Source organism: Muntiacus reevesi, chromosome 1 (assembly GCF_963930625.1).
Source record: "Muntiacus reevesi chromosome 1, mMunRee1.1, whole genome shotgun sequence".
NCBI classification, from domain to species: domain Eukaryota; kingdom Metazoa; phylum Chordata; class Mammalia; order Artiodactyla; family Cervidae; genus Muntiacus; species Muntiacus reevesi.
In genome coordinates, this window is record NC_089249.1 from 82,247,014 (window position 1) to 82,274,411 (window position 27,398).

The 27,398-nt window shown below is 43.2% G+C and overlaps 3 protein-coding genes across 7 annotated transcripts in view; 1 reads left to right on the forward strand and 2 right to left on the reverse strand.

Annotated features, from left to right (window-relative positions):
• GABPB2 (GA binding protein transcription factor subunit beta 2) overlaps positions 1–11,881 on the reverse strand; it is a 27,678-nt gene extending 15,797 nt beyond the window's left edge. For both annotated transcript variants that reach the window (XM_065904551.1, XM_065904541.1), the window contains exons 1-5: positions 11,747–11,881; positions 7,965–8,104; positions 4,813–4,980; positions 4,072–4,266; positions 1,626–1,764 (exon numbers count right to left, since the gene is read on the reverse strand). In XM_065904551.1, coding sequence (XP_065760623.1) covers positions 1,626–1,764; positions 4,072–4,266; positions 4,813–4,980; positions 7,965–8,072 — 610 coding nt within the window. In that variant the 5' untranslated portion in view covers positions 8,073–8,104; positions 11,747–11,881. The remainder of the gene's footprint in view (positions 1–1,625; positions 1,765–4,071; positions 4,267–4,812; positions 4,981–7,964; positions 8,105–11,746) is intronic.
• On the forward strand, positions 11,579–27,206 carry CDC42SE1 (CDC42 small effector 1). Of its 2 annotated transcripts, none has more exons than XM_065904609.1 (5): positions 11,579–12,067; positions 22,764–23,077; positions 23,601–23,711; positions 24,580–24,668; positions 24,914–27,206. In XM_065904609.1, the coding sequence occupies exons 2-4, from the start codon at positions 23,024–23,026 to the stop codon at positions 24,652–24,654; spliced, it is 240 nt and encodes a 79-aa protein (XP_065760681.1). In that variant the 5' UTR covers positions 11,579–12,067; positions 22,764–23,023; the 3' UTR covers positions 24,655–24,668; positions 24,914–27,206. The 2 variants fall into 2 exon arrangements, with proteins under 2 accessions (XP_065760681.1, XP_065760673.1); XM_065904601.1 differs by lacking the exon at positions 11,579–12,067 and adding an exon at positions 19,483–19,661.
• MLLT11 (MLLT11 transcription factor 7 cofactor) lies at positions 12,736–22,542 on the reverse strand. 3 transcript variants are annotated; one of them, XM_065904578.1, is made up of 3 exons: positions 19,934–22,542; positions 18,631–18,702; positions 12,736–14,736 (listed from the first exon to the last, which is right to left on the reverse strand). In XM_065904578.1, the coding sequence occupies exon 3, from the start codon at positions 14,728–14,730 to the stop codon at positions 14,458–14,460; it is 273 nt and encodes a 90-aa protein (XP_065760650.1). In that variant the 5' UTR covers positions 14,731–14,736; positions 18,631–18,702; positions 19,934–22,542; the 3' UTR covers positions 12,736–14,457. The 3 variants fall into 3 exon arrangements, with proteins under 3 accessions (XP_065760650.1, XP_065760642.1, XP_065760660.1); XM_065904570.1 differs by lacking the exon at positions 19,934–22,542 and adding an exon at positions 19,365–19,430; XM_065904588.1 differs by lacking the exon at positions 19,934–22,542 and having other exon boundaries at positions 12,736–14,732; positions 18,631–19,355.
• Positions 27,207–27,398: the final 192 nt, after the last annotated feature.

Genomic DNA, 27,398 nt, shown 5'->3' on the forward strand with positions numbered 1-27,398 from the left:
CTCTAATCAGTGTGTCTTGAACCACAACAAACCCAAATGGCTATGAATATTCTGATTACATATATACATATATTTAAGCTAAACTTTTTGAATCATGCAGCTGAAAACTAAAGCATAGAAATTTTAAATGACAGTTGATAGCTTATAAAATGAAGGGCACTACTGCCCCCTTGTGGACACGAGAGAGTCAACCACTGAGAAGTTACATTTTCATTCAACATTAGCTATTACTGAAGCCCTGCTATAAAATGGGTACTGAAATGCAAAATCTCAGTCTCACCACAACCTCATGAAGTAGATTATTATATTCTAATTTAATATATAAGTACAGAAGGTTTAGGGAAGTAAGTAGTATTTCTAAGGTCAAGTATCTTAGTCAATTAATAAATCAGTATTTGAAAGCAGTTCTGGAATGCAAAAACCTTTGTATAATATGTATTCTTTCTAGTTTATACTGCCTCTCAATAATAATACATCAGTCAAGATCTTCCTCTGATATTTTACAAACAACTATGAATACAGTTGCAATTTTTAAATGAAAATCGGGAACAGAAAAAGAAACCAAAGGTCAGTAGGAACACTTATTTAAACAAGGACATAATTTCTCTCATTGTAAAACAAATATCTGCAAGAAGATGTTGAAAATAAACTAGATTTGCTCCTTTTTGCTCCTTTTTATTTAAAAAAATTTATTATAGTTGATTTACAATGCTGTACTAGTCTCTGCTGTACGGCAAAAGTAGATTTGCACCTTTCTAGATCGATATTTTATTTTTATTTAAGACATAAATACTGTGTACTGTGTACTGGTGGTACAGTAGATAAGACTCTGCCTGCCAAGGCAGGGGATGCGGGTTTGATCCTGGATCCGGGAGGGTCCCACATGCTGCAGAGCAACCAGGCCTACTAAGCTGGTGCTCTAGAGCCCATGAGCTGCGACTACTGAGCCACATGCAGTGAGTACTGACGCCTACACACCTAGAGCCTGTGATCCTCAACAAGAGAAACCAGCACAATGAGAAGCCTGTGCACCCGACTAAGAGTAGCCCCCACTTGCCACAACTAGAAAAAGCCTGAGCAACAAAGACCCAGAGCAGCCAAAAATAAATAAATTAAAACAAACACATACAAATGTCAAAAGAGCAACATCAAGTGCTTTTCTTTGCTACGTTGTTTATATGTTCTCAAGAACAAATCAGGACTCAAACTTTAGTCAAATAACCATACTTACCTCTTTTATATCAGCATCCAACAACCATTTATGTTTATTTTCTTATTTGTTACTGATTTAGACTATAAATATTTAACTATTTTCCTTAGTAGTACCATATTAAAGCACCTTATATTTTCATTTTGGGGTCAGACATAACCCTTCAACAGATTAATCTGTAGAATATTTTACTTTTAACACAGTTAAGCATTTATGTATAATCCTAAAGTATGATCTTCCCTTCCTCCAGAAAGAATAAAGCATTAGCTTTAAAATCTATTATAAATCTCCCATTTGGGGAATATTTTAATAAAGGAGGGGATATCAGACAGAGTATCTATTCATCTTATTAAAAAAAAACCTGAATTCGGTTCATTTCAAGTCTAAAATAAATGTCACATTATCAGAACATCACCTGAGGTTGTCTTGGTGCTGGCTGAAGAAACAAGGCTTGCGAAGTTGACAACTTCTCCTGATGTGAAGATGAATGGGGTAGCCATAGTCACAGGGTTGGCTCTCTCGGGATTAGCATTCACCTGATTCTGCATTGCTTCCTATAAAACAACACAAGATATTTCAAAGTAAGAATACTTACTAACTAACCTCAGTTATACAGTTACTGAACAGCCATGCCCCCTCCCCCGCTCAATGCTCTGTCAAGCAGAACTAGTTCCAGCTCACAATGTCCTAGGGACCTCAGAGTTTTGGTTAACACTACTGTTTTCTTCTCAGACCAGGGCAACAGAGAGCTTAGGCTGCTTTCCCTATTATTTCTACCTTAAAAAAAAAAAAAGGTGTATATTTGCAAAAACTTTTAGACAATTCACTTAACCTCTTGGACACTGGTTTTTAATTTGAAAAATAAAAGTAGCCTAAAAAGGAATTTCCAGCACAAATATTCTATGATCAATTATGTACAAGACATGGTGCTAGCTGAAGATCCCTGCGGAGAATCTACAGAGAACAATATTCTCCAGAGTTTTGTCCAACTACTTATTCCATTCTGCCACCGAAGAAATCCCTAAGAGAATATGTAACAAACAAATAAATGAGTGCCAGATTTTAAAGGCTAGTTCCATATCTGCATCTTTGCTTTCAGGGATATCTGCACAATTTCGGTATGAAGATGCTTACCTTTATTTCTTTTTTTATTTTCATAAGTAGTTTTCTACAAATATGATTACTACTTTAAAAAGTCGAATTATAACAGTGCTCACTCTAAATAAGGAATTGAAAGCTGAAGTGGGTAACCAGTCTGTAGGGAATCATAAATCAGAAAAAAACAAACCACTGAAAATACAGCAGACATGGCTATTTTTTTTTTAACACACAACTATCCGTTTGCTACGAGTTTCAACTGAAGCAGATTATACATTCTCTGGTTACTGTAAAATTCCTTCTTGAACTAGCCCCTTCTACCTTCCATTATCACTAATTCTAGCCCTCATTGACTCTTGCCTGGCCTAATGAAAGTCACTAGACGGTAAAGAATCCGCCTGCAATGCAGGAGACACAGATTTGATCACTGGGTCGGGAAGATCCTCTGGAGAAGGGAATGGCAATCCATTCCAGTATTCTTGCCTGGAGAATCCTGGAGACAGAGGAGCCTGGTGGGCTACAATCTGTGGGGTCACAAAGAGTCAGATATGACTGAGCGACTAACACTACTACTACTATATGATTCTTCAGCATTTTCTTCTCTCTCAAGTCCGTGTACCACACTCCAAACAATCACCTTTTTAAAAAATCTCATATTAATCCTATATTTAAAAGCTTTTATTGGAACACCACAAAATAGTCCACACTCTTGCACACCATGTAACACTGCTCTGTTCAGAACTCAGCTTTTCAACTCTTAGCCCCTGCCACTCCCAAACTCTGCTCCCTTGACCAATCTCTAGGCACAGAACTATTAATACTTACTCTTTCCTGATCATTCCATCCCTTTCACACCTCTGTGTCTTTGATTTGCTTTTTCTAGCTTAGAATATAATTTTCTCACATCTCTGCCTAATGGTCCTTCAAAACTCAATTCAGAGTCTACATATACTTTGATCTTTGCCTTAAGCATGATCAAAACTCCCTCTCGTAACACCTACTAGGTATCTGTTTATCATCATAGTGTTAAATCAGTATAGTATTGTACTGCTTTATATTTTGTCTTTACCTTCATTATGCTGTAAACACTTCAAGGACAGGGCTATGGCCTATTAATCTCTGTATCTCTCATCCTGTTATTTCCTGATATACACATACTGGTTTAAGAAATCAATGGATGATATCATCATCAGTTCAGTTCAGTTCAGTTCAGTCGCTCAGTTGTGTATGACTTTTTGAGACCCCATGAATCATAGCACACCAGGCCTCCCTGTCCATCACCAACTCCCGGAGTTTACTCAAACTCATATCCATCGAGTCGGTGATGCCATCCAACCATCTCATCCTCTGTCGTCCCCATCATAGCTGATTTTTAATTCTGAGATGGTTTCCTTACAACTCAATATGCTTTAGAGCTATGTTCTATCTCACATCAGTTGATGTATGTTCATAAAACATAAAGAGGCTTTTCATATTATCCCAAGTCAAGCTTAATTAAAAAGGGAAATTTTCATGAAGAAAAAAAATTCTAAAGCCCCATAAATCTTATTTTTGTACTGGTCACAACATTGCTCTTCAATCATCATGAATAATTCAGGGTTTTATAGAATTTTTTTTTTAAGATACTAATGACAATCACAAGATTGAGACATAATGAAACTACTACTTTGATAAGATACAGAAAACTCAGTTTTGATTCAGCTTCTGCAAAAAATCCTTAACTTCAGCTAAAGTATACTGTGGTGGTATAAAAAGAATAGGACCTGAAGGATGACCAGAATCTCAGCATTGTTCTTCTCCAGGGCTATGTCAAAAGCAGATTTATCAAACTTGCTGAAAGCATGGACATCAGCTCCATATTTGATAAGCAGCTCTACAACATCTCGATGGTGGTGCTCTGTGGCCCAGTGCAAAGCTGTCATCTTCAGCATGTCCTTGGCATTCACATCTGCACCATTCTGTCATAAAAAAGTAATTTTTTTCAAAGAGATACTGGTTATAGTAGCACAGGTGCAATACCCCATCACCAGATACTGAGGATTTCAATATCGATTACACATACTCAAATTTAGAAATGTTTAAGAAATATCAAAGGGAAAAACATGTCTAAAATTCTTCTGCATGCTGACAGACACAATGCCTTAAATGAGAGGGTCTTTTAAGGACATCACTGGAAAATTATAACAGATGGGAGAGAAGGGGAAAAGAACAGATTTTTGTTGCATTTATTAACGGTGAGCTGAGTGCCTGAAAAAAACAGGCTTAAGAACAAAGAACACCTGCAGAAGAATGAAGAAAAATCAATAGTCTGTTTAGCCTTCAAAAGATTAGAAAATAAGATGCTTATAGCTATGATGACTCTTGAAAGAGCTACAACTCAATGCTATAAACTGTCCTAAATTTAATCTTTCCCAGTCTAGTTTCCTAATGCCTGTTTAAGTAAGAAAATAGGAAGATAATTTGTCTTTTTTTACAATATAGACCCGCCACTATTCTTGCTTTACCCTAACAAGTAGTTCCACGATGTGTGCATGTCCATCAGCTGCAGCCATGTGCAAAGGGGTCCTGTCCACTTTGGTCCGTGCATCCCTGCTAACTCCTGCTCGAAGGAGCACTTCTGCTGTGGAATAATGACCATACTGGGCTGCAAGGTGGAGGGGTGATGTTCCAAGCTGTGGGGAAATAATACTCATTTAATATCAACTGTGTGCACAGTCCTAAATCATTACTGGAGGGATACAAATGAAGAACAGGAAAAGCCTAGGTTCCTGTCCTTGGAGAGAGAATCGGTTGGGCAGATAAACTGAAGAAATGATCTAATCAAAATTAATGTACTAATGGACAAATAAACATACTATCAATTAAATAAGTGCTAAGTATAATGGCTTTAAGTCAGGTGGACTTATCAGGTAAAATTCCATAAAGGGTATGATTTTAAACAGGGCTTAGAAGGTTAAAAAAGTAGAAGAGAGCATGTTGAGTCAGGAACAAAGGGGAGGGATCAGTTCAGTTCAGTTGCTCAGTCGTGTCCGACTCTGCGACCCCATGAACTGCAGCACACCAGGCTTCCCTGTCTATCACCAACTCCCAGAGTACACCCAAACCCATGTCCATTGAGTCGGTGATGCCATCCAACCATCTCATCCTCTGTTGTCCCCTTCTCCTCCTACCCTCAATCTTTCCCAGGATCAGGGTCTTTTCAAATGAGTCAGCTCTTCGCATCAGGCCAAAGTATTGAAGTTTCAGCTTCAACATCCGTCCTATCAATGAACACCCAGGACTGATCTCCTTTAGGATGGACTGGCTGGATCTCCTTGCAGACCAAGGGACTCTCAAGAGCACAGTTCAAAAGCATCAACTCTTCAGCACTCAGCTTTTTTTTTTTTTCCCCCGGTGCTCAGCTTTATTTCTTTCTTTTTAAATTTCAGCCTGAAGGAAGATCTTTATTAAACAGGTTGACTTCTAAATGAACTTGAGAAATTCTCATTCAAATGAGGTATCCACATAAATGATTACAATAATGTCTTATTTTCATCTTATATTCAATTGCTTAAATAATGGCTTTTTCCCCTGAAGTAAGCGTTAGTCGCTCAGTCATGCCCGACTCTTTGTGACCCCGTGGACAGAAGCCCACAAGGCTCCCATGTCCATGAGATTTTCCAGGCAAGGATACTGGAGTGGGTTGCCATTTCCTTCTCCATCAGCTTTCTTTATAGTCCAACTCTCATATCCATACATAACTACTGGAAAAAACCACAGCCTTGACTAGACGGACGTTTGTTGACAAAGTAATGTCTCTGCTTTTTAATATGCTATCTAGGTTGGTCATAACTTTCCTTTCAAGGAGTAAGCATCTTTTAATTTCATGGCTGCAATCACCATCTGCAGTGATTTTGGAGCCCAGAAAAATAAAGTCAGCCACTGTTTCCCCATCTATTTGCCATGAAGTGATGGGACCAGATGCCATGACCTTAGTTTTGAATGTTGAGCTTTAAGCCAATTTTTTCACTCTCCTCTTTCACTTTCATCAAGAGGCTCTTTAGTTCTTCTTCACTTTCTCCCATAAGGGTGGTGTCATCTGCATATCTGAGGTTATTGATATTTCTCCCGGCAATCTTGATTCCAGCTTGTGCTTCATCCAGCCCAGCATTTCTCATGATGTACTCTGCATATAAGTTAAATAAGCAGGGTGACAATATACAGCCTTGACGTACTCCTTTTCCTATCTGGAACCAGTCTGTTGTTCCATGTCCAGTTCTAACTGTTACTTCCTGACCTGCATACAGGTTTCTCAAGAGGCAGGTCAGGTGGTCTGGTATTCCCATCTCTTTCAGAATTTTCCACAGTTTATTGTGATCCACACAGTCAAAGGCTTTGGCATAGTCAGTAAAGCAGAAATAGATGTTTTTCTGGAACTCTCTAGTTTTCGATGATCCAGTGGATGTTGGCAATTTGATCTCTGGTTCCTCTGCCTTTTCTAAATCCAGCTTGAACATCTGGAAGTTCACGGTTCACGTATTGCTGAAGCCTGACTTGGAGAATTTTAAGCATTACTTTACTAGCGTGTGAGATGAGCACAACTGTAGGCAGGTTCAAAACAATTCTTGAGAAAAGTGCAAAAACTAGAAAGTAACATGTGAAATTTAGGGTGCAAATGTAATTGGTTGAAATAGAAGTTTGTTACCACAGTAAAGCAAAGCAGAAAGACTGATGAGATGAAGAGTCAAAAAAAAAAAAAAAAAAATAGCAACAGTGTGTCAATAGCAATAAACAAACCTGTATCATCTCAAGGTAAATCTTGTTACTATCAGAGTTATCTATCAGCATCCATTTGGATCAGAGACCTATATCCTTTTCTTTGGGTTATGCTCTTTAATTTAAAACCTATTTCATTTATTCTTTGCTTTTCATATATTCAGTCTCTCTGCCTGACTGGATTTAACTCGCAATGCCCTTTTCAAGTCTATTTATAGAAATGTTAATCTCCTGGGTTTCCCTTCTTCCTTTTTGTGAAGTGTTTGCCTCTAAAATTATGAATTAGTCACCTCAGAATAGAGGACACTGCTTATTGAATTGTTAAAATTAGGCAATGCTAACAAAATCTATGAATACTAAGCAAGCCCACGTTATAACCTAGACCTGAATCTTCTGACACTCTGCTCTCCAAGCTGATTGTTCGAACTCATGAAATTACACCTTCCTCTTTAATGTTTTTTAACAATGAAAAAGGAAACAAAATGGCTAGGCTATTTCTTATTAATGAGGACATTTTAGAGAAAAGGAAACCAGAAGTTTATTAGTTTAGAAATGTATTCTTAGTATACTGATTTTGTTTAATTTCTAGATAATTACAGAAGCCTATAATGCAAGTACACTCCAGAGAGAAGTAAAGCTTTTAGAAAATACTCTAAAAAACATTATAGAAAGTTACAAGTATATAATACTTTACAATTACCACCTATCTATCCACAGGAGATTCGTTCAATTTGGAAAACTAAAAGAAAAGAAAACCATATATTCAGATGAGACAAAGATGATGAAACTCTTGTGGGGAGACTGAGGCAGAAAGACAATAAAGAAAAATCAATTCAGACTATTCAGACTTTAAGGAAAAGGCTGCTAACAGCACACGCTGGGAATAATTAAGAAAGCTTACCCAGTCTGTGGTGAATGGGGCACCATTTGCCATCAATGTTCTCACTTCATCATCTTGGCCTTTTCTTGCTGCTTCTAGCAACCTCTTCCCTAAGTCCACCAAAGACATCTTTATACATAGGAACACAAATTTTCAGGAAGCTATAACTCAAACACAAAGAAAGATGCCTGTAAAAATGTTTTTAGAAGACCTCTTATATTAGAATATATGTAAGATACTTCTCAAGTGGACTATTTGACAGGGCACTTCTTTTCTACTTCAATACAAACTGTCAAGTATTTACAAAGTTTCAGGCCCTAAACCATAGTTTCCTCACTTTCAATCTCAAGTAAAATACTTTGAAAATACATGAAACACATTGCTGCCTTTCTAGCTTAAGGACTCAATAAAACAGCATTACATCCCTTTGAAACAACATGGGTAGAAATAATGTTACATGAAAAAAAAATGAATAGACAAAGCAAGGATATTGAGACTCGGGTACGCGGAGGACATTTTTTCAAAAATGAACAGACATGTCACAGAACCTATCAGAAGTGTCTCAGCAACACCTAGAGTTTTTTTAAAGTCATCAGTTTAGCCAGATTATATACTTTGTTTAAAAGTACAGTTATGTCTAAAGTCATTGCAGTTTTTCACTTAATAATAATATGGGCATTATTAAATTTTTGTGAAACCTCACAGTAAAATAAAAGCATCTGAGTAGAAGAGTTTTTTCCTTCCTTGTAAAAGGCATACAGTCAACTCTTGGTCATTTAGGGTAAGAAAAAAGAGGACTTCCCTGGTGGTGCAGTGGATAAGAATCTGCCTGCCAGTGCAGGGGACATGGATTCAATCTCTGGATCTGGGAAGATTTCACAGGCTGGGGAGCAGCTAGGTGCTGGAGCACCTTGAAGCCTGTGCCACCCAGGAGAAGCCATCACAAGGAGAAACCCGTGCACCACAACAAAGAGTAGCTCCCGTCTGCACACCTGAAGAAAGCCCAAGTGTAGCAAGGAAGACCCAGCACAGCAAAAAAAAAAAAAAGCTGCTGTTAAACACATGAAATCAAAGGCAATAAATGATGGAAACTGTCTTAAAAGCAACCAAAATGGCCAATTAAATTGATAGTTGTTGTAAAGTAAATTAGAAACGGGCCTGGGTATAAATTCAGAGTTGCACAGGATAATGAGAAGTTCCTGGATGCGACGCAGAATTATCTGAATGGTATATAATCATCATGCATTACAAATTTTCCAACCAGTGAGGAAATGGCTGTTCTTGATAAATCTAATTTTTATTATCTATTTGCTTTCATCTTGTACTTTTTTGTCTTAGTTGCTCTGTGGCATATGGAATCTTCCTGGACCAGGAATCAAACTTGTGTCTCCCGTACTGACAGGCAAATTCTCAACCACTGGACCACCAAGAAAGTCCCTATAAACTTTTCTGATAAAATGAGAGGTGATACTAATAAATGTAACTTTTAAGTATTGTATAAAATACATCAACATTTGGATGATGGGCATTATTTGGTTTCAAATGACCCATATAGGTCACAAAATTACGCTCAGGTAAAAAGGGTCAAAGTGAAAGCAGATCAATGGGTTTTAAGGTAACCAAGTATAAAACATTCATTGACATGGTTTCAGATCCCTCATTGCAACTAACTTTTAAGAAATTGCCACTTGATGGGTTTTTGTGTAACACAGAAGAATAATCACCATTACATGAACAAGCTATTAAAACACTTCTCTGGACTTCCCTGGTGGTCCAGTGGTTAAGAATCTGCCTGCCAATGTGTTATATCTATATATAAAAAGTGTATCACCAAGCCCTAAACACTTCTATAGGAATTCCCTGGCAGTCCGGTGGTTAGGACTTGACACTGTCACTGCTGGGGCTGGGTTCAATCCCTGGCCAGGCAACTAAGATCCTGCCTCAAGTCACACACCACATTCCCCCACCTCCCCCTCAAAAAATGAAAAACAAAACCCAAAACACCTCTACGATAACTGATCACAAAGGGAAAGAACATCCTACACAGGAATGTTGAGAAATGCTGACATGCAGCAGATTAAATTCTCCTAATATCGAAATTTCAGCTCTAGTCTCTACCACAAAAAAATATTCAGTTGTAGGCTGAGGTATCTGCTTAAGGGGATAGTTTGATTCACATTCCTGGGAAGTTGATACTTCTGGAAAATAAGATCCTTTAATTAAGTTGATTTTAATCCCACTGCAACTGGTGTCCTTAGCTCCTGAACTGCAACAAAATATTTTTGGGCTATCAATTTTGTCCACCACAGTCTGCCTTCATATATATGTAAATTTTTATCACTTTTCTATAATCATATTTATAAGTCTGTGTATCAGTACCTCTAAATGACAAGTGACCCAAATGTTTCATCGCATTGTTTAAACAGGCCACCAAAAACCTTATTTATTATAAATTGTAGTTAAACTTTGGGGTCATAATGTGAATAGGCTGTTGCATTAATCATTTGAAAGGAAAAAAAAGTTTCCTAGATATGTGTTCAAGGTTCTTTTCTCCCCTTATTCTCACTCTTTGCTTTTAAGTTAAAAGTAAAATGTATTTTAAAAATAATGGCATTTTCGGGGGACTATGTGTCATTTTCCCATATACCACCAGATGAGAGATGCAGCCTAAGGATAAGAGACAGTCTAGGTACTTCTGAGCTCCCTTGATTACTAAAAACAAAAGGAAAACATTTTCCCTTAGTGAATGTACCTCCACTTTCCCTACTGATCTAACTTGCCTCCCAAGATTTTGGAGATGAATAAAATAACAGAGCATCCACTTCCCCTCCCAAACGAACACACAAGAATTTTCAATAAGTGTGTTTTAATAACTGATGAAGTGCTTGAGCTCTTCACAACAACGTACTCTATTACAAGAGATAATTACACTTGTTGATACAAAAATTTAGGTGGGGCACTTCTTTCACTGTTATCAAATCATATATGAACATAGATGCTTAAGAACATCTCTTGTGGACTGGGTGGATCAAATGGTACAATGAAAATACAGTTTCAGACGGCCAAAAATGTTAAGTTGCTGAAGGTAAATCATAGAATGTCCTTTTCCACAGATGTTTTAAAAAGAGATGAGAGAGAAAGGTCCTTCTGGAAAGGGAGAGAAGAATGGGATGATGTCTGCGGGCTCAAGAAAATCTGTGAGAAAAGTAGAATGGTTAGGGAAGGAGAAATGGAATTGAAGAGTCCATGATGTGACGACCTTTTTCTATTGCACACGTCCCCACTGCTCCGCCAGCTGTACACACAACTGTGCAAGAACTGGAGGCGGAGCCCTCACTGCTCTCGCTCAGATTACTGAGCTCATTAATAATCTTTAGGCTCTTCCTGGGATCAGAGAGTTAGGGAATCCTTTTTCTCCTCTATTACAGGGATGTTCAGTCTTTCTGCAAGAAGGATCCACTAGAGACAGGGAGCTAGGGTCTCAGCCTCGAGGGCAGCCCCCGGACCGCGCGCCGCGCTGCCCCCTAGTGGTCACCTCTGTGGCCTTGGCTTCCCTCGGTCCGGCTCCCCAGCCCCAGGTCTTACACCCACCCCCTTCTTCACCTCCCAGTCCCCTCCCCTTCCTCCCGGCAGCATCCCCTTCCTCTCCTTCCCTCAGCCGCCCCCGCTCTGGCGAGGGGGCGCCGCTCCGACTGCACCGAGAAGTTCGGGGCCGAGCTGGAAAGCGGTGCAACTTTTCACTGCAGTCTCCCTTCCAGCCCTGACGCCCCCTCAAGCGCACGCATCTCTTTTTCCCCCCTCACCTCCTTGTCCGGGACGCTGCCGGCTGTGCTTTCACCGAGCCCGCCAGTTTGGTCCTGTTTTCTTTTCTAGTTAAGACTCCCTGTCAATGACGGTTACTTTTTGGCCTTTTCACATATGCATATTTGGGGGGCCTTTAACCCCCCCCCTCGTGAAGAAATGGAGGCAGCAAAATGGCGGACCCGGAAGTGAAGGCTCGGCGAATATAATTTCTGGCGGAGGAATCTATGAAGAGATAATGATCGGAAAATCCGTATTTGTATTCGAACAGGACGATGATGCGCCCCAGAGGTTCAGTGTCTATCCTCGGAAGGTCTTTTGAGGTAAAATAGTGTGTATTCGCGACGTTTTAGACAGGACTATTTAGCGAGGCGGAGGATTGTCGATTACGTGTCGTATAGGTCCGGTAGGGGACGGACCCGATGATTTGTTTTGGCGCCAAGAACTTGGTGAAATCGGATTCTGCCCATCTGTCCCGCTGTCTTTTGGTGGTTTTTAGGAAAACTGTGTTTCGCGGTCCCACCCTCGGGTGAAGATGTCTGGGACTTTGCAGGGTTTGCGCGTGATTTGAGCTCTTGTGCCGGACGGACATGTTTTCCCGCTACAGTCTGAATGTAAGGATCCTAGAGCCAAGCTGTCAGCAGTTATTTCTTGGTGGGGGCTTGGAAGATGATGGAGCAGGAGTTTTCAAATTCATTTAGGCACCTTGCTTACCAGTTGATTCCCATCTCCACCTACCATTCGCCAGGAACTAAAGGACAGCGCAAAGTCGGGAAAGAAGACTTTCGAAAATAAGTAGAAAAGGAGACATCACTGCTCCACTCTATTCGATTTTGGCTTTTGTCTTTGATGGTGGGGACCATCAACGCTTTTCAAAGCCTATGGGGAAGATTTACGTGCTTTTAAAAAAAAGATTATTGAAGTTTAGGTGATAGTGTTACTATCTGCTGTACAGCAAAGCGATTCCGTTGTAACTATATATATATATATATATGCTTATATTCTTTTCTATTATGAATTACCACAACGTATTGAATATCGTTCCCTGGGCTATACAGTAGGACTTTGTTTATCCATTCTATATGTAATAATTTGTCATCTGCTACTCCCAAACTCCCAATCCATCCCTTTCCTCAATTTCCGTAGATTCTGTTCATGTTCTTTACAGGACTTCTTTGGCATACTGCCCAAGTTGGTATTTACAGCTTTGAGGGTCAAAATCAGTCTTGTTTACAACCTCTTCTGTTGTCTGACTCGTTGTCTCATACAGTAGGTACTCATAATCTACTTATAAATTAGCCCAAGTAGCTTTTTTTTTTTTTTTTTTAATGAACTGACTTGTAAGTATAAGCATATAACATATTTGGGTTAAGTCGTTTGTTTTCCTAGGGACCCAGGCTGAGATAATGAAGTCCAGATTTAAGGCCACAGGTGCCTGCTGCAGCATCTGGAATTACTACCTAATACATTGGTAGTCAGGGGGCAAGCCCAAGAGTGGTTGGTTTCAGCATTCTCCAAAATAATTTTTTTTTTAAGTTGTTTTCACCCTTTTTCTTGTTACTTATCTGTACAACCTGAGGTTCATCATTATAATGTATAAAGGCTACTTCAATTCTTCTTCCTCAAAGTTGCACATCAGATAAAACATATAAGCTGAACATGGAAGCAAAGCTAATTTTTTAGATCTATGCTGCTTCCAGTGAAGAGAGAAAACTAGAATCCAGTCCTGGGATTGAATATCTTTATTAAAGAAGTGATTAAATGGCAGCACAAATCAGCAGCAATTTGGGGAGGAGTGGGTAGGGTCAGAGTTGATTGTTCGTTTCATAGTGTCAAGGTAGCTGAAGAACTGTGCCCAAGGCCCATTTGATCAGTATCCTACACTGCAAATGCAAGAGGGCAAACTAAAATACTAAGGCCCATGCCTATGCCTTTTAGAGACTGAATAAAATCTTACAAATTATCATAACAGCAAGATTGCATTTTAAGATTTGAAATCTGATTTTCCTCAGCTAGTGTTTTCAGCCCACAGGAGCAAAATTGTAAATTGAGTAGGCTTAAAAGAGGAACAACTTTTGAGAGAGTGTAACTGTTTCTGAAATGATTCAGGGCTTTTCTCTTATTATCATCTCCCACACTGTGTTATTTCCTCTTGTTTCATACCTTTAACTGCCCCTAATTTCTCTGAGAAAAAAGTGTATCACAAGAAGCAGCAGGATCACCTTAACCTTTTAGAAACCCTACAGTTTTATAGCAGATAATATCAGAGTTTACAGGGTTTTCATCAACCCCTGAAGAAATACTTGTGTTTCCTGGCTTGGAACAAGAAATTAGGAAGGTTTGAGCACTCTCTGAAAGCTGATTAAAATGAACTTAAAAATCAGTCCTCCATTTTACACTGCTATACAACTTGGTGGTGCCCTCACCAGTCTTTTTTCTGGATTTAATGTTGGGAAGGAAAGGAGGAGTCCCTGTGACCCAATAATCCATTGCTTGAACCCTTTACTTTGTGACTTGAGGACTTTTGAGGAAAAACTGGTAAGATAAATAAATAAATAAATACATACATAAAACACAACTCAGGCAGATTCATCAGCACCACCTCAACACAGTAAGGGGGAGACAGCAAGATTGATAGGGGGAAAGGGTGGAAGGATGGGGGTTTTAAGGTCAGGCAATGAGGGCAAAGTGGTGGAAGAGAGAGGTCTTGGGCTTAAAGCAAGTCCAATTCGAAGGAGTGGATGCTGGCAATGGGAGCTCTCCAAAAGTTGAAGGTGCTGTACTCAAGGAGGGCATCGTCTTCTGGGTTTTTCTCCTGCTCTGCTCCAGTTGCTTGCCCCGTCGTTTTGCCAACGCTGCTGTCCTGGATCTTGTAGGTGGATGTATCTGATAGACCCAGGCCTTCCAGCTCCGACAGATCCAATTCTGGAATGGGCATCCTCCAGAAAAGAAAGGAGCTGTACTGGCTACTCACAGGGTCCCTCATAACTTCCTGGAAAGAAACCAATTATCAGTATTCATGCTACAGCCACCTCTTTGTGGCCCATGGCCTTTCCCCATTTGCCTCTGTACATAATCTAACCAGGACAAGTTTCAGGAATCTGCCTCTATTACCTTTTCCTGCCATTTCCTAACTGCCCCATCTTGGAATAACTTATTTACTGCCTACTGCTTGGGTCTGGTTTTCAAGGCCTTCCAGAATCTGGCCCCATTCTTCTAGTACTTTTTTTTTTTTTTTTTTCTTTTTTCCTAGTACATTTTATGCCACAGCTATACTTATTCCTGTCTCTTAACTCTACACTCTCCATCTTAAAATACTATCCAAGTTTCCAGGCTCCATTCAAGTCCCTAGAGGAATCCCATTGACCTCTTACTATATTTCATATCTTTGATTTCTTCCTGTTTAATAGGTCATGGTACCTCTGAAAAGGGTTTCCATGTCCATGATTTTTCTGTTTTCCTCCCTGCTTTCTAAACCCTACTGTAAACTCACTTCTCCCAGGAGGACATCCTTAAACTTAACTCCATCTAGCCTATTTCTTGCAATATCTCCTACAATGCCTGTAGAGTTTTACCTGACTACATCAGTTTGGGGTTACCGATCACCATTGTGTCTTATATAAGGATAATCTTAACTCCTTCAAGGGACTGAGAGTTTCCCCAAGTAAAAACCAGTCTACTTACACCTTCACAAGTGGGCTTTGCACACACACAAAAAACATCCAAAGCTGCTGACTAATTTCCCCTCAGTATGTATTACAATGAATACTTTCCCACTCCCATTTATAAGCCCACAGGTAAATCTTACAGCCTGTCTATTTCTCTCTAGTCTACCTCTCCTTCAAAACAAAACCTGGGTTCTTAAAAGTTAATTTTCCTATGCTATAACAGGATCTCTTTTCTCTGATAGTGCTAGAATACACCTGATGATACAGCAAATGGATTAGAAATTTCAGGAAAGTTTAGATTGGAAGGAGAAGGTCCTTTAATAGATTACTTTTCCATGTTTTAATGAGTACTCCTTTTATCTTTCCTGTGTGCCCCATGCACACCCTGAAGTTAGACTATTATACCTCCTTGCGACCTCCCTATTGCTTACTAACCAAGGGAAGGGGCAAGAAGCATTAGTTGAAATGTTCCTGAAGGAGCAGAAAGAACATTCCACTGCCTCCAAAAATAGAATCCCCATCTCACCCATCTCACAAGGCTTTCCTCCAAGACACTCCATTGGCTTTCACTAGGCTTTGAGACTACTAAATAGTGACCTTATGTAAGTTCCAAAATACCCCCATAAATGTGGCAGAAAAAGTAGGCTTTAATCTAGTGTACAGTTATATTCGAGTACAGGGGTTTTAGGAATGTTAAGTGGGTAGACTAGGGTATTTTCAATGTTAAAAGCGAATTCTGAGTTGCTCTTTGTCTTCTTAGATTCAGGCTCCAAAATAAACCCTGAGAACTGAGCATTACTCAGCAGAGCAGCTGCTTAGAAGGAGAGTAATTTGGGGACTTGAAAAGGGTGGGGGACCTCCAACTAATTAAAAAAAAAAAAAAAAAAAAATCGGAACAAACATGCAGCCCATAGTATTATCTAATTAAGAAACACTGTATTTTATTAAAAAAAAAAAAGGGTGGAGGAGCATGTTGGAAAGGTGAGGTCATCATCCTATGATATTCAGCTCTGATCATCTCCACAGTAATTTGTAGAGACGTGCACAGAAAGCTATTAAAAAAAAAATGTTCCTATCAACCAACCAACTCTGGCTTAGTCTGGGACTGTAGAGACTGTAAGAAAACCTTCCCACAGGGGTTTTAATTAATAATACTAGTTTGCCTATCTAGCTGGTCTCTTTTATATTTCCTCCACAGTAAGCTTAATATAATGCTTAGCACATCATAGGCTTTTTTTTTTTTTTTTTAAGAAATCCTATTTTATTTACTTATCTATTTATTGGCTGTAACATGTAGCATATGGGGTCTGAGTTCCCCCACCAGGATCACACTCTCACCCCCTGCACTGGAAGCATGGTATCTCAACCACTGGACCACCAGGGAAATCCCCCCGCCCCCCTCCCTTTTTTTTAAGAAATTCTATTTTAAATAGGCTCTTTATAGAAAACACATTAGAAATTATCCAGTTTAGATAGGGTCTCATAATTTCCAGTCTGACCTTCTTTTGATGTATTATACATAGATAGTTGCCTGCAGCCTGATATAATCCTATACCAGTATTCTCAGAACTGGCAAGAATTCTTATTTCCTGAGGAACAGACAGACATTCAGTGGGTTTGGTGTTGATTATTCTCATGATTAGAATTTGAATGGTGAAAATGCAAAAGGTAGATGAGAGGAAGATAGGATCCGAGAAAGGGAAAGAGCTCTAAGACAAACTGACTCCTTTTCTTCAACCATTGTATGTATAAAAACTGCCCAACCTATTTTGAGTGTCTGGCAGAGCTTTTCTTGAAATTAAAAAAGCAAAAGGAAATTTTTACAAAATATTAACTTAAAAGGCCCAAAATCCCTAGCCATGCCATTCATTGACTCAGAGACATGTATGTGGTACCAAATGCATTTCAGAAAGGCACTCAATCAAACATATCGGCACTTAAAATCAAGTCAAGAATATTGGCTGTACCGAAAATGAAGCTAAAATTTGCATTAGCAATGAAATTTTAAAATTTAATATAGTATGGATTTAATCCCCAAGTACTCGAATTTTGCACAAGGTTCCTTTTCAGCTAGCTTTCTCTTCCCCAAATATTCTCTATCCATGCCTCATCTGTCTTTATCTCTCTCTATTTATTTCAAAGGGCTTGGATAGTGCCTTGTACCACAATACATGCTCAATAAATGCTTCCCACTATCCTTCATTTTAAATTATTCACTTGTTTTAGGTAACAATAATTTCTAGATATCACTGTCTATTCTTAGAGATACACAATTAGCAAATACACAGCATAAAGTGGCTCTCTCTGAGGCACACGGACACGCCCTAATACCCTTTGTCCAGACCCTCTGTGGGAATCCAGGGCCTACCCATCAGGGCCTTGCTGTGTCATGCTGCCACCATAGAGGGGACAAGGGATGATGGTGGAGGGGAGTGGAACCTCCCTGGCATCTCATTGTAGGTGTCTCATTCTGGGCTTGGATTTTCCTACTAGCCATGTCCTTCCCCCACCTACTCTACTGAGCTACAATGAAGCATTCCCTTTCCAAAATCTGCCCCCATACCTAGCTCCTGTGGACTGTACTGATTGCAATACAAAATCAGGCAGTTGTCCAACACAGAGGTCCCTACCTTCCTACCTCAAGCTGACTCTTCGGAGCAAAGGTTTGGGAATGGGAGAAGGAGATTTAAAAGAAAAGTCAGGATTAATCTCAGTATTATCACATCTCTCCCCCAAACTCCTTCCTATGGAGACAAATAAGTTTGGGGTGAGGGTAGACTCATCAATGGAACATGACAGAAAAAAAATGAAAATACAGGGAAGTAGAGGCCAGAATGGTACAGGAGGACTAGAGAGTCATTAAAAAAAAAAAAAAAAATGACAGCTTGAAAAGAAAAATACAGATAACTGAAGACAATAATTTTATTATCTTCAGGACAAATTATAGGCAGATTGACAACTGATATAGATAAACGCTGAAAAATAGCTACATGTAAATTGTTAGAAATTAATGTCTGTGTAGAGGATTATAAGGCATGGATGGAGATCTTAGGAAAGATGTAAAACGGTGAACAACTACCTACCTATTGTTCCCTGCGCCGCCTTCGCTCCTAAAGAACTGTTCCCCCACCCCACCCTCATTAGGGGGTCTTCAACCTAACTAGCAGCACCTCTCATATCTTTTCAGCCCGTTGCCCCCCTCCCTCAGTCTCGTTTACCTGTTATCAATGAATTACTAGCGTGTTCCAAAGATGGAGGGAGAACCTCAGGGTTCCGGTGTGTTCTCTGGGCTGGAGAAAAAGAAAGCTACTGGGGCTTTGACGGCTTTGTCTTCACTCCCTCCCTGCTCAGTGACAGCCAGCCTGCTCGGTCTCCCCCTGCAATGCAGCCCCTCCTAAGAAGGGCGGAAGGACTCCCCGCCCCCTCCCGGCCTGACTCGGCTAATTCAAATGATAGGTTCCCGAACACTTGAGGGAGGGAGACAGGATTAAAGCATCTCCGTAGGTTTATTGGTCTGCACCACGGTTCCAGCACCCCCGTGCTGACTGAGGGAGTAATGAATGAGCACTTAATTGTCCTCTAATTTTAGGTTTATGGATTAAAAAATCTTGACTCTAGATAACGATGGAGAAGAGGAGTGTCCCTTTATTCCCCGATTTAAGGATTTCGAGTTACTCGAAGTGTTTTCGAGAATCAGAAAAAATTCTCCAGCCCTCCCTCCCGATTGCCTCCCCACCCTCACAATGGGTAAATAAGCGAGACCCCTTCCATTTGAGGAAGGGTACAGGAAGATCGGGACGCGGGGGTGTGCTTCTGCGAATCTCTGAACTCGGTTGGGGCCGGAGGATTCCCGGGCTCCGCTTCCTTTTTGCCCCGCAACCGCCGGCGCGCAAAAGTAACGCGCGGTTCCGGACGGTCCAGGGTGGGTGCCAGGCCCTCCTCGAGGACCCACCTTCCCGGGTTCGCCCGGCAGGGCGGCGGCCCTCGGGGGCTTCCGAGGCCCCTCCCACGTCCTTGCACAGCGCAGCGCCTCCTCTGTCCCGAGCAGGGCTGTGCGCCCGGCTCTCAGCCGGACGGGTTTCGTAATCGCGTCGCGGCCGTTTCCGCCCTCGGCCAGCCCCACCTCTGCCGGTCCGCCCTCGGCTCCCCCACCGCGCCGAGGAGCGAGCCTGGGAACCCACACTGGCGTGCCCCGAGCGGGAGCCCCCCATCAGCTGCCGCCGGACGCCTCGATGCCGGAGCAGAGCAGGTGAGACCTTGGGGTCGGCCCCTCCGCCGGTGCGCCCCGCCTGCCCAGCCTGGCGGAGACGCACCGGATGCTGGGGGTGGGGGAGCAGGGAGTCCGCGGCTGTCGAGATGCTGGGTCGGTGGCAAACGCGGGTGCGCTGGGTGAGTAACCGTCCCTGTCCACGCTCCGGCGGTGCGCAGGTGAGGCCAGTGAAAGAACAGAAGGGAAGACGGGTCTGGAGTGTTGGGGGGAGAAGGGCGGTGGAAAGAAGGTCTCTTTGGAGACTCACCAACCTCGGTACTGGGATGTGCCAACAAAGTGAAGCAGAGCTGGTCCAGGAAGGTCTGAATCTGAGACAGGCAGTCACGGAAGACAGTGACAAAGTCGGAAAGATTCACAGAGAGGTCCCAATCCTAGTTCAGCCTTGGGAGAAGCAGAGAATTTCTGGGTAGACTTGCAGGGTTAGGGGCAGAAATGGAGTCTATGGGGCTGAATATATTGGGGAGGGGGAGTTGAGGGCCTAGCTCTGTTTGCTTTTAAGCCTCCACAAGACCTTCCCGGGGGAAGGGCCCGGTTGGTGCTGGGGCAAATGCCTGTCACTTGACTGAAAAGTGGGGTCCCCCCTACTTCTCTAGAGCCCCTCAGCAGCCCTCCTCCCTGGAGGTCTTCAGAAGGGCCAGCTGCAGCCCCGGGCTCATGGCCAGAATTGCCCGCTCCATTCTCTCCATTCTCTTTCTTTTTCTCTTTCCCCAGCTGCTTCTTGTGAAGGCTTGTCAGGCAGCGGGTTGGAGGCCTTGGGGCTGGAGGCAGCGGGACCGGGAAAACCGGTTTGGGGCTAGAACAGTACTAGGGAACTACCCCTGTACATCCTTTCTCCCTGAACCTTTCTCCCATCCGTTCTCCTGCTCACTCCCTGGCAGTTTTAATGTTCTTAAGCTCCGCTGTGGACCTGAGTGTCTTCTCCAGCTCTGCATTTCACCCTTCCTATTTGGGATTCAAGCCAGGTCAAAGCACTGCTTGACTGTCAGGATATGACCTTATCTGATCTGATCCTGACCTCTCCTGCTGTTTACGCAGCCCCTTCCCCTTCATTTGTGGGGTTGAAATAGTGGGTAGTGGGTTCAGGTGCCTCTCCTGGACTGAACAGTTCAGGACTTCCTTTGTCCACAACTCACTGCTTTAGAGATTTAGATATTTTAAAGGAGAGTGGCAGCCAATCACTCTTACTTCCTTTTCTGACCTTGCTCCCCTCCCCCTCGCCACCACTACATTGACCCTGCCCAGTCTTCTCCTCACGCTGACCCCGCCACCGAGCTTCAGAGACCCTTATGTCCTGTGTCCTAGGGAATGGAATTTCCTGGTCACTTCTCATCATCATTGGTCATTTCATGCCAAGTCCCACACACACACTTTCCCTCCACCCAGCCCTGGCCAGGTCCCTGGAAAAGGAACAGAAACGTCCTTGTTCCCTCCACTGCCCCCTTCCCTCTCTCCTCCTCCCCCTCCTCTCCCCTGTTCCCTCCCACCATCCGCTTCTGTCCACTCAGCTTTGAGCAGGGGGGGTGGTTTTGGAGGAGAGTCCAGTCTTAGTACAGCGTGTCTGGTAGTGTTGGGGGTTTCCTCTGATTCTTCATTGTTTTCTTCATCCCCTCCAACCCCCCAACTCTTACCAAGCAACACCACCACCAACACAACAAACCCTGTGACTGACTGACTTTCCCACTGACCACAGCCCCCCTTTCTGGACAGCTGCATTCTGACTTCCTCCCCGTCTCATTACTTGTCCCTCCAGTGGTGGAAAGGGAAGTTAGAGGAAGCCTGGACTCCTGGGTCCTTCCATCCCCCAGAAACTGTACCTCAGTGTTTGTGTGAGCTCATCTCAAGGCTGAGAAAAAAAATCCCTCTCAGCTCTTAGATCAGTCTAGGGTGCCAGAGGATCGAGGTTCCAGTCCTGGAGGGAGGGGAGATTCCTATCCAGGCTCAAGTATGGTGTCCGTGAAATTGCCCTGTCTGGATTCTTTGAGGTTGCTTGTATTATCCGACTAGAATGCACTGAAGTCAGAGGAAACCCATATGTGTCCTTCTCTGGCAGGCAGTAGTGAAGTAGTGTCCTTGGACACTAATGCTACTGGAAAGTTCCTCATATCTGGTTGGCTGATGAAGACTGGGGGTGGAAGTGCTAAGGAGGGAAGAAAGAGAACAGGTCACAGCATGAGGGGAGGAGGCAGGCGGGCCCAGGCCCTATGGGCGGAGTGGCACGACACGACATGTGAGGAGGGTGGGGAGCCTGGAAGGAGATTCCTCATGGGACAGAAGCTACCTGGCCTGTGTCCCTACGACCTGTGCACAGGTGATCGCCACAAGACACATGGAGAAAGGGCCCTGCCGCCTATGTGCACATACAGGTGCACACACAGGAGTGCGTTGATACAGAACACAGTAAAACAGTGTAGGCAGTCCTCAGGAGGGATCTCAAGGTCAAGTAATGAAGGAACTATTAAATGGCTTTTGGGAGGGGTTGGAGCTCACTTGAGGGAAATGAGGAGGAACCAGGGCAGGGAACAGAGAGGGAAGAATTCCTCACTGAAGAAAATCTTTCTTAGGTTCCAGCCTGCTGCAGTTAGTCACCCAGGACCTAGGTAATCAGGGCCTCTCTTGGTAAAGAAAATCAAGGTGTTCAGGGTAAGGTAAAGAAAAAGGGAGGGTCAGGGGTGGAGGCCTTGTTTGTGAGAACAAAAAACCACCATTTCCTCTTTAAAGTCACTTAAATGCCCCTCCCCTTCTGCCCTAAACCCAGGGAGAAGGGAGGTGGAGCTTGAGCACCCCAACTTTGTTCATTTCTGCCAGTATCTTTTGGTCCCCTCCCATCCTGTCACCTTAGCTTCTAGCCCTCTTCCTCTCCCAGCAGCTACAGCTTCTTAACCCCTTGGTGCCCTGTTGGTTCTTTGCCTTTCTCTGAGCGTCATACTTTGAAGTTATGTTTGCAGAGGTTAACCCTGGTTACAGGACTGTGGCCTTAAACAGAAGCAAGAAGATACAGGTTCATCAGGAGGCTTCTCAAGGAGTGGGGGATGGGGGACTTCTCCTTAACTTTTCTTCTCTCTTTACTGTCTGTTCATCCAGGGTTCCAAGTCTGTGGAAGACATAACCTTGCACCTGCCTGCGCACCCCACTCTCTGACCTTGCTAGTCTCTCAGGATCTGAGACGTTGACCTTCACCGTGCAGCTCGGGGCTCCAAGGACTCCACTTTGTCTAGACCTGTCCAGCTGAAACTCGGGGCATTATTACACCTGAGGGGAGTGAGGGGAGGGCAGTCAAAGCACAAGAACAAGAGCCCTCTGGGGCCTCAGGCAGAGGAGTGAAACTGGAACCATCAGGGAACATGAGTGAATTTTGGCACAAACTGGGCTGCTGCGTGGTAGAGAAACCCCAGCCGGTGAGTCTCCCCAACCCCACCCCAACACACACAGAAATCAGTTACCATAGACTGTGACGAAGACACATCATCTGGAATGTACCGTCTGAAAAGCCCACTTCTTGCCTCCCTCTCTGTCAGAATAGCTTCTAAGGCCAGGCTGGTGTGGGCATGGAATAAAGGGGCTGAATGATGGAAGGGGTGAACAGTCCCAGCTGTCACTTCCTTTTCCTGTCCATTTTGAGTTGGACAGGAGGTTGTAGGTGGAGCTTAATACCTGTCAGTTTGCCCCATTGTTTCCTCATCAGCCAGAGGTGACTTTGACATGCCCTTTCTCTGTCCACTGTGCAGGCCACTGCTCTTACCACCCTGCCTGTGTCCTCTACATCTGTGTTGTTCTAGCCCCGCCTTTCATACCTTAATGATTTCCCTATTATAATGCCATATCCCCTTTGCCCCCAGGCCCTTAGCTCTTCCCTTAGTGGTTTTCAAGACTCTCTTCCCTTCCTCCACTGTGATGTAACTCCCTATCTCCTCCAAGCAGAAGAAGAAGAGGAGACGGATTGACCGGACCATGATTGGGGAACCAATGAATTTTGTCCACCTGACTCACATTGGCTCTGGGGAGATGGGGGCCGGAGATGGACTTGCCATGGTAACAAAGGAATGGGGAGAGGTTGAGATGGGATTGTGGCCTGGAACTGTGCCCCGTTTTGAAAGTTGAACCTGGAGGCATAACAGAATACTCAAAGGGAAGCACGAGGCTAGGATTCTAGTCCTGTTCGCAGGCTGCATAAATCTGAGATCTGGCATTTCAGGTCTCTGGTATAGTCGCCCTCATCTTTACAATTATCAAATTGTTCTTCATTGGGATGGAGGATATATGTCTTAATAGTTACTGAGAGGGCTTTTTCCCAAAATCATAACCCTTCCTTCTTTCTATTAATTAAGAACTGTCTTTAAAAAAAAAAGAACTACTGTCTCAGCGCCATAGTGAGTCATATTGAGGTTGGGAGTGTTGGGTCAGGGAAAGGGCTGAGCACCTCTGTCCTAAATACTGTTTAATATGCATTTCTGCTCTCAGAATAACAGAGGACTTCCCTGAAGGTCCATTGGTAAAGACTCCACACTTTCAATGCAGGGAGCATGGGTTTAATCCCTGGTATCAGGGAACTAAAATCCCACATACCCATGCCGTGCCCCACCTCCCAAAAAAAAAGAGGGGGTGGGCTTGGAGATATTGAAGGAATCTTTTCACCAATTATGAAATTGAGATAAATATGAGAGAGTCCTTTGTGAGAGAATCTTACTTGTAAAAGGCCTACTTTATCGCATCCTCATAAAGGTCGATGTGAAGGGAGGCATTGAAACTTCCCTTGGAGGAATGGAGGTTAGTTTTGACCTTTTCCTATTTATTTTCTTGTCAAGGAGATGGGGTCAACCTCTTCCCTGGAGGGCACAGGGGAGAACTCCTGCTGTGCTATATTAAGGTTTTGGAGGGTCTCACGTGTGCTTTTCCATAGACAGGTGCAGTTCAGGAGCAGATGAGATCCAAGGGAAACCGAGACAGGCCATGGAGCAATTCTAGGGGCTTATAGCTCCGACAGGAATGGTGAGTGATTAGAGCAACTGATCCAGCGCCTCCAGCCCCCTGCCTTGGAACCACAATCCTTTGCAGGAATGGGAAATGAAGGGAAGAAGAAAGAATTAGGATCCAGAAAGGCAGAGGGAAATGGATGTGCAGAGAGAAATAGGAAAAAAGAGCACGCTGTGGAAACCGTTAAGAGTGTGAACCAGGTGGTGCACTCTCCCAAAGGTTATCTTCGAGGCTAATCTTCCTTTTTTCTCTTTAATCAGGATCTGCTATGTGTCCAGCCTCCACTCTGTCCAGCCCAGAAGAGATGCTGCCCCTACCAGTTCTCCTCCCAGAATCAGTGACCCAGGACCCCTCTTTTCCCTGTCTGTCTCATAGTGCCTCAGAAGGCTTGGGGGCTGGACTCCCTTTACTCCCTCTGGTTGCAGCCCCTCCTGGAGATGGGGTCAAGGCAGCAGGACTGACCAAGTGATGACTAATTGGCCAGAGGAGCTCAGCTGAAGCCTTGGGCGCTCTCAGATCTGAGATAGGAGATTTCTGGGAGCTTGGAATGAGTTCCTGTCTCCTGAATGATGGTCTAGGTGCCGTATGTTTTTAAACTCCTAACCTGGAATTCCTTACATGTGGTAGGTAGGTGAGATGACCCAAGCTGAAGCCAGCTTTGCTGAGAAGCTCCCTACCTCCCTGCGTTTTGTCTTTCCTCCTGGAGTGAACTGAATTGGATGTCAGGTCGGGTCTTGGGGGGTGACAACTGGCTAGTCTACTCCTTCTTTTTAGATCGTGGACTTTAAGCTCACAGTCCCTCACTATCTCTCTGCCAGTACCAGGTTCTTTCTCTCAGAAGGTCTCTAGCCTTATTTCTATAGCATCGCTGACTCCCTCAGGTCTTTTCCTCTTTTTTTTGGATTAAAATTTTAATTTAAGATGAGATCTCTTAGTTACCCCATCTTGCTACTACCTCTGTCCTTAACCCCAACCTTGTCATGAGCCTTATTATTTCCCACTGGATAAGAGTTAATGGATGGGTCTTAACCTGGAGACATACCTTTTTAGTCTTGGGGATCTGCCTTCTGCCAACCTCCCTGCTGGCCTAGGTGAGAAGAAGAAGAGGGATCTTGGAGAAGAACCCAGAAGGCTGCAAAACTAGGAGTTTATGTCTCAGGGTAGACTTATTGATCGCTGAGGATGGGAGGGGTAGTGAGATAAATAGGTTGAAACAGTCATCCTGAAATGAGCTTAAGATCCTCACAGTATGGGAGTTGGAAGACCTCTAGAGCAAGTTTTCTCAAAACTAGGCACTGTGACATCTTGGGCTGGATAATTCTTGGTAGGGAGGGACTGCCTTGAGCATTGTAGGACATTTAGCAGCATCCCTGCCTGCCCTAGTTGTGACAACCAAAAATGTCCCCAGATGTGGCTAAATGTCTCCTAGAGGGCAACCTCCCCGCTGAGAGCCACAGCCTGAGAGTCAAGATATTTTCTTCTTACCTGACTTCCACTTGTTCATCCTAAGCCTGAACCATGATCAATGAGAGTCCCTTGTAAAATAGGTTCAGTAGGGCTGCACCTAATCCCCAAACTCTCCTCAGTGTGTTGCTTGTGCTTGCATGGGTTCACGTCTCTGTATGGACATGTACTGCAGTGCCCTATCCTTATTCTCTCCAGGGGAGGGGTTCCTGCATTGTGGGGGCCTGAACAGGGTGAAATGGGGTTGTGGAAGGGAGGAAGAGAAACAGTAGAGCTGCAGCCAGCCCAGCTTATCCTCCCCAAATTTAAACTGTATTTCCGTGCCCTAGTCCTAGAACCAGACACAAATAAGACTCAGGGAGTTTTGTCTGAAGACCAGCGTCTCACTGCCCACCTGGCTGAAGAGTCTGCCTTAGGTGGGAAAATGTAGGAGCAGGGTCTTTAAGGCACTTTCAGTTTTCTCAGGTGTTTTGTTCTGGCCCCTTCCTTGCAGGGTATTTAGAAGGGCAGAACAGATAAGCTCCTGCCTGCTCAGGGATGAGAAGGCAGAGGTCCCGTTAGCTCAGTAACATGAAGCATCCTGTTTGATGGGAGTGGGAGTCAGGAATGTGAGAACTAAGGTCCACTCTGCTGATTCCACCATCCATGTGGTTCGCCCCCACCTAGAGTAACTGAGGTTCTAATTTTTTCAAATTTCAATGTATTTCCTGCAGTTTTTCAGTGTCTAAGCTTGGTCATAGGGATACATTCCCAATGTACTCAGTTCCAGTTTTGCTAATTGCTCTGCAAGTAGCTCAATAGCCTGAGGGTTATACTAGATCTAAAGGGTTATCAGGATAGGGCAGGAAGATGGGGACCTCCTAGAATCTCTGGTCACCCTGATCTTGAGCCCTATTCTACTGCCTGTTCTTTACACACAATCTTCTTTTCTTTGGTGCTCTCTCTCCTTTAGCTACCTTCTCTAATGTGTATGCTAACCATCATTTTAACAATATTGAGAGTGATGGGAATGGGTTTGAGAGTCATAATTTATATTAAAAATTGTTGGACTTTTAAATACATTTTCAAATAAAAAACAGTTGAAGCAAAGTAGTTGCAGAGTAATCACTACAGGTATGTGTGGGTTAGAGGGTAGACATTGTTAATGAAGGCAACTCCAAGAAAGTGGCTGTCATAGAGTTTTGGTCTGACCTTGCCTCTTCTGAGGAGAGAAGGCGAAGTGTTGCGAAGGCAAGGAGACCACTATCACCTTCCAAGGGCTCAACTCGTTCTTCCTGTTCC